The 5655-nt window shown below is 40.6% G+C and overlaps 1 protein-coding gene across 1 annotated transcript in view; it reads right to left on the bottom strand.

The window, feature by feature from the left end:
- LOC103513344 (adenylate kinase 7-like) overlaps positions 1-4446 on the bottom strand; it is an 11689-nt gene extending 7243 nt beyond the window's left edge. The window contains exons 1-6 of the mRNA XM_026826568.1: positions 4153-4446; positions 3431-3805; positions 3115-3264; positions 2550-2678; positions 1339-1646; positions 721-905 (exon numbers count right to left, since the gene is read on the bottom strand). Coding sequence (XP_026682369.1) covers positions 721-905; positions 1339-1646; positions 2550-2678; positions 3115-3264; positions 3431-3805; positions 4153-4389 — 1384 coding nt within the window. The 5' untranslated portion in view covers positions 4390-4446. The remainder of the gene's footprint in view (positions 1-720; positions 906-1338; positions 1647-2549; positions 2679-3114; positions 3265-3430; positions 3806-4152) is intronic.
- Between the last annotated feature and the right edge of the window lie 1209 nt (positions 4447-5655).

The following is a 5655-nucleotide window of genomic DNA, read 5'->3' as shown; positions in this document are numbered from 1 at the left end:
AAAAAATCAGCACGGTTGGTCCCGAGTTCGTTTCCAAGAGGGGACGAGTTTTTTTTTTTTTTTTTAATGTGATCTTATATTGAGACGATTGAGTTTTAGTTTATTTTCTGTCGAATAAACTAAAGTAACTAAACTAAATTGGAAAGCATTGTGTCCCTTTTCTATAGGAAAATACACATCCTACTATACATACTACACGTAATGGATAGTCTAATCTCTAATTCATACGCTAGAAATTTGCTGATCTAGTAAATAGAAGGAAAGTGCACAATAATCTGAGAAGAAAAAATAGGAAATAAAAAATCTGTTTTATTTAAATTTATCAATTACCATACGATACAAAACGAACATCTTTATTCTATTCAGTCGAAAGATAAATTGAATAATCTTTCCTTGATCATTGTTGTACAGTTGTTGAATAGGTATATTCTTCATTTTCTGTTACATATTTACCCACTACCTACTTATTAATTCAACATTTTCATATTATCTATTTTATATATATCTACGTATATGTCATTCAATTTCATACATTCATTCTACATTACTCGTATGCTATGCCTACCTACTTTTGATAATAATAGTAGTAGCCTACTGCTGGAGTAAAGGGACTTTTCAGTCCTATGCGAGCAGTATAAATAAGCACTATTATTATTATTATTAATGCGATAGCGGTTCCAAAGTAAAAAAAAAAAAAACAGCTCATGATAATTTTCTTACCAGGGAGCAGATTTTTGTTCACCAATTCCAACGCTCTATTCACTCCTTCCTCTTCTTCCTTGTCTTCTTCTTCCTCTTCACTTTCTTCATTTTCCTCTTCCTCCTCCTCTTCCCCTTCCTTCTTGTCTTTAGCGAACAGTAGCTGGCAAGCTTCATAACTATCTGGCCATCCGTCCATTACATACCTGGAGGATACGATATCGATAGTCAAAAATCGATTTATCGATAGCCAAGTAGATATCGCTATACGATACATCGATAGTTAAGTACCTACCTTACAATACATCGGTAAGTGGCCTTTTTTCATGGGTACAGCTGGCAAGCTTCATAACTATCTGGCCATCCGTCCATTACATACCTGGAGGATACGATATCGATAGTCAAAAATCGATTTATCGATAGTCAAGTAGATATCGCTATACGATACATCGATAGATAGGTAGCTACCTTACAATACCAAAGAGAAATCCGGTAGCAAAATCATAGCCACTTATACTTAAGCCATTTTTATTTCAATCTTTTCTTACTCGGTCTTATATTTCGGACAGGCCCGAATCCAGAATTTTATAAATACGGCCCTGACTTCAGATATAGGGTTAGGTAGCATGCAAAACTTACCCATGATACTGGACAGACTTCCTGCGCAGCACTTCCAGATACATATCTCTCAGGATACTCTCATACTGATCTCTATCCTTGCTGGCTAGTTCTTCAAGTGTTCTCAATTCTTCCATATACGCCATGAGTTTCCCACTGAGTGTCTCCAGATTCATATCTCCTTCGCTTTTCAGGCTGTCGTCTTCGGGTTTGTTCGACTCGTTCCGGTCGATTTCCTCCATGACGTCGAAATCGAAGTTTTCGTTTTCCGACATGTTCATCAGATTCAGCAGTTCGATTTGGTGGTCGCAGTATTTGATTTGCTTTCGCTGGATGACGAAAGATGGGAGTTTTCAAATTCTTTGTGGTAAAGCAGAGCTTTTTCACAACTTTCTAGTGGATATCACAACACTACTAAGTGCCTCCTTTGCAATCAATTTCCATATTTCAATAATCTTTTTACACTGGTAATGCCACCACTGGTCGCGAGTTTTCAAATTCTTTGTGGTAAAGCAGAGCTTTTTCACAACTTTCTAGTGGATATCACAACACTACTAAGTGCCTCCTTTGCAATCGATTTCCATATTTCAATAATCTTTTTACACTGGTAATGCCACCACTGGTCGCTACTCGATTAAAGTAGGTACTCAATTGTCCTCACGAGGCTGAGTGCACCCCGAGCTCCAAGCACAGAGCCGAAAAAAAACTCGGCTCCGGCGGGAATCGAACCCGGGTCTCCTGCGTGCAAGCCTAGTGTGATACCCTCTCGGCCACGGAGAAAGAAGGGAGTTAGAATGAGTTCAGTGAAAATCATTTGGTAAGAAAACTTCTGATAGTTGGTCTAGCGGCTTCAGTTATAGCCGAATAGTGATGACAGAATAAAGAAAAGATACCTTTTTATTTTTATTTTAATTAGCCATAGGTTATCACTTATCTGCCATATGTAATCAAATCCGCCCCGGGCGGAATTGAACCCGCAACCTAGCGATTACAAGGCAGACGCGCTACCCTCCAAGCTAACTAGGCTGCCGTCTTAAAGTAAGAAACTAATGACTGGTTCTCAAGGACCAACGTAATACTCTTCACCAACCTTCTTACCAGCTTCAAACAGTCCGTTAGCTTAACAGCCCTGTTAAGCCAATACAAATTAAATGGAACTTAACTGGCTGTTAGCTTAACAGGAGTTCTAATGACGGAATAAATATTGGTGAAATCCAACATAAGAAACTTACCAGGTATCTTTTCCTGTTGTCCAGAACATCCAAAGGACTCAAATATTGCAGTCCGTAATAGTCCGCTAGTTTTCGTGTTAGTTCGGTTTTGCCCGACATGGGCGGTCCATGAATCAGGATTTTTATAGGCTGAAACGGGCAGAGAAGTAACAAAATATATTTTGGTGAATCATTTTACTTTCCTTATCCTATAGGAAGGAAAGTAGTGTAATCGGGTCAAATTTTCGATGGTCGGTTTTTTCAAGAAAAGAATAGCATAAATCAGGGATTGTTGACCTTCTGTATCTTTTCAAGGCGCCATCAGTCTAGAAAAAAAGCTGAGGGGTCGATCAATTCTATTTCAGTAAGGTCGAGCGCCTTGACCCCTACATCACTGAGGCACATTTAAGGCCGGGGTCCACAAAGTCAGTTTAAACTCGGTTTAAGTTTAACTCTCGGATTAAGCTATCTTAATGGTTGATTTAAAAAAAAAATCAAAATTTTTAGCCAATCAGATTTCTTAAACCGAGATTAAAACTTAAACGGAGTTTAAACTTACTTTGTGGCCCCCGGGGGTAATTCTCACCTTCAAATTGTGACTTTTGAGAAAGGCTTTCAGCGTGTTACGCATGTTGTTGACAAAGTTCTTCTGAACTAAATTCATTTCTTTGCCAAAGTCCTCCACGAAATTTGATTCCACGGGTAAGTGAGATGTTAGTAGGTCCAGGGCTGTTTTCTGTGAAAGCAGAGTGGATTTCGTACAACAGATTTAGTACAAAAACAGTAAGTAATGGCCGAATTGATGATGTTGTCGTTTTTCTAACTAGCTTGAAATAAACAGAGTTAGATTCTCAGAGTTTATAAACAATTACCAAGTCAGTGTACCAATGTACCATATTTACCTTTTGGTCCAAACTATACACCAGATCTTTCGGATAGGTCTGTTCAAACTCTTCCAAAGGAACGTGATAGATAGCTCCATGTTTGGTAAACAGACGACTCACAGCTTTCACAATATCTGCCAACGTGTTGCTATCATTATCGACAGCAATACAGTAGGCTTTCTTTACACTCCTCGGGTTGTTTACAAGATGACCGATGATTTTCACAAGTTCATTGATATGTATGGTGGGGACAAGGTTGGTTCCTTGGTTGACGACAGGGAGGCTGGTCAAATCCGAGTTGGTATAGCCCAGAGCGAACCAATGGTAGAAGATGTCCTCCTCTAAACCGTATGGTATGCCAGAACCGACGATGTGCAGCTGAAAGTTCTTGTTCTGGAAAGAAATTCACTGGGTTTTGTCAAATACTTTAAACATATCAATCTCCTTTTTTTTCTTTAAAGGTACTGTCATCGGAGCTAACTTTTTATGATGATTCCTTCGTTTGTTACAATCGCGACGATGTGCAGCTGAAAGTTCTTGTTCTGGAAAGAAATTCACTGGGTTTTGTCAAATACTTTAAACATATCAATCTCCTTTTTTTTTTTTTTTTAAAGGTACTGTCATCGGAGCTAACTTTTCATGATGATTCGTTCGTTTGTTACGATCGTTTAATTAGGTAATATCGATTTTCATCTACAATCGGAGAAATTCAACTGGAGAATTGCTATTAAAACGGTCACCTTTTTCAGTTCACGTCTAGAGTCGAGACAGAAAGTCTCCAAATCCAGCAAGTTCTCGTAGTCAGGATGGGATTTCCTCTTCTTCAATCGCCTCTCGTTGAAAGCCATCGGAATCTCATCACTCTCATCAGCATACAACAGCGGTTTGGTAAGTTGCCACGGAAGAAGGTTTGAGATCACAACGATGTTCTGAGAGTGTGGGGTCAACGCTGGATCGATCTTATAGTTGGGGAGCATGCTTGCTACGATCGATTGAATAAGGGACAAATCGGATTGGTTGTTTGAGGTGAAGGTGTCGAAAATGATGATGCCGCAACTGAAGAAGGTTTGAGATCACAACGATGTTCTGAGAGTGTGGGGTCAACGCTGGATCGATCTTATAGTTGGGGAGCATGCTTGCTACGATGGATTGAATGAGGGACAAATCGGATTGGTTGTTTGAGGTGAAGGTGTCGAAAATGATGATGCCGCAAGATTGAATTAGATGAGAGTCGCAGAGTTGAACGATTGTGACGTTGTCCAAGTAGGATTTCTGGAAATAATGTCCAAAATTCATTATATTAAAGTAGGATGGAAGAAATTTTAGCATAAAGAGTAATACTTACAAATTACGTTATTGTTTTCTACAATATTATTATAGAATATCTATGAATAACACCACTTTAATCTTTTTAGACCAAATATAGCGGAAAATGTTCGAACTAAAACTTCCTCCAATACCTCATTTAGTCTCTGCTTCGAATTGCTCGCTCTGGCAACATCACGTTTACTCTTGGCGACGCTTCTCTTCCTAGCAGACCCATTGGATGAGGTCCTAGCAGGCGCATGAGAGCTCCTACTAACTGTATGAGGGCTCCTAGGTGCATGTACCCGGGTCGTACACATGTTATCATTCCTTCTCAAATACTCCAGCAAGGTTCCCTTGATAAACACCGGCTCCTTGACTATGTAGGTGTTCTGCCTCACTAGCCTTGGCCGCTGTGGGCGATTCTCTGTCGGCCCAGTTCGGTTCGTCTCGTCATTATTCGGTTTTGCCGGTAGAGGTGTTAGCTGGTAGGATACTTTGGATCTGACTTGCACCGGGGAGAACTTGTACGTGAGGATATGGGACGTGGGTGTCTCCACGTTAGACGTCATGGGATGAGAGGGGGGCTTCTCCACCACTTGTTCGGCTACTTCCCCTATCCGCGGTAGAGGTGTGTATCGGGAGAAGGACACGTTATCTCGTGGCGTGACAGTCCCCTCGTTCAATCGCCGGATGATGTATTGAGATTCGTTCAAGAGATGTGCTTCGTTTGAGGATCCCGGCGCGGCGACTTTTTTCGACCTCTTGTTCGGGGTTTTGCTGTCGAAGTTAAAGAAATAGTTCATCACTTTCTTGAATCGACGCTTCATCATTCTGAGGAATGTTGTGTTGGAGAGGGGGCGGGATGTTAGGGAATTGTGGGACGCGATTATTTCCCTCTCGTTATTCCCTGGGGGAGAGAATGTCCCGCGCCCTAG

The sequence above is a fragment of the Diaphorina citri genome, unplaced genomic scaffold, assembly GCF_000475195.1.
Source record: "Diaphorina citri unplaced genomic scaffold, Diaci psyllid genome assembly version 1.1 scaffold960, whole genome shotgun sequence".
In the NCBI taxonomy this organism is placed as follows: Eukaryota; Metazoa; Arthropoda; class Insecta; order Hemiptera; family Psyllidae; genus Diaphorina; species Diaphorina citri.
Note: the sequence above shows the minus strand (reverse complement) of the source record. Positions and strands in the feature narration are given on the sequence as shown.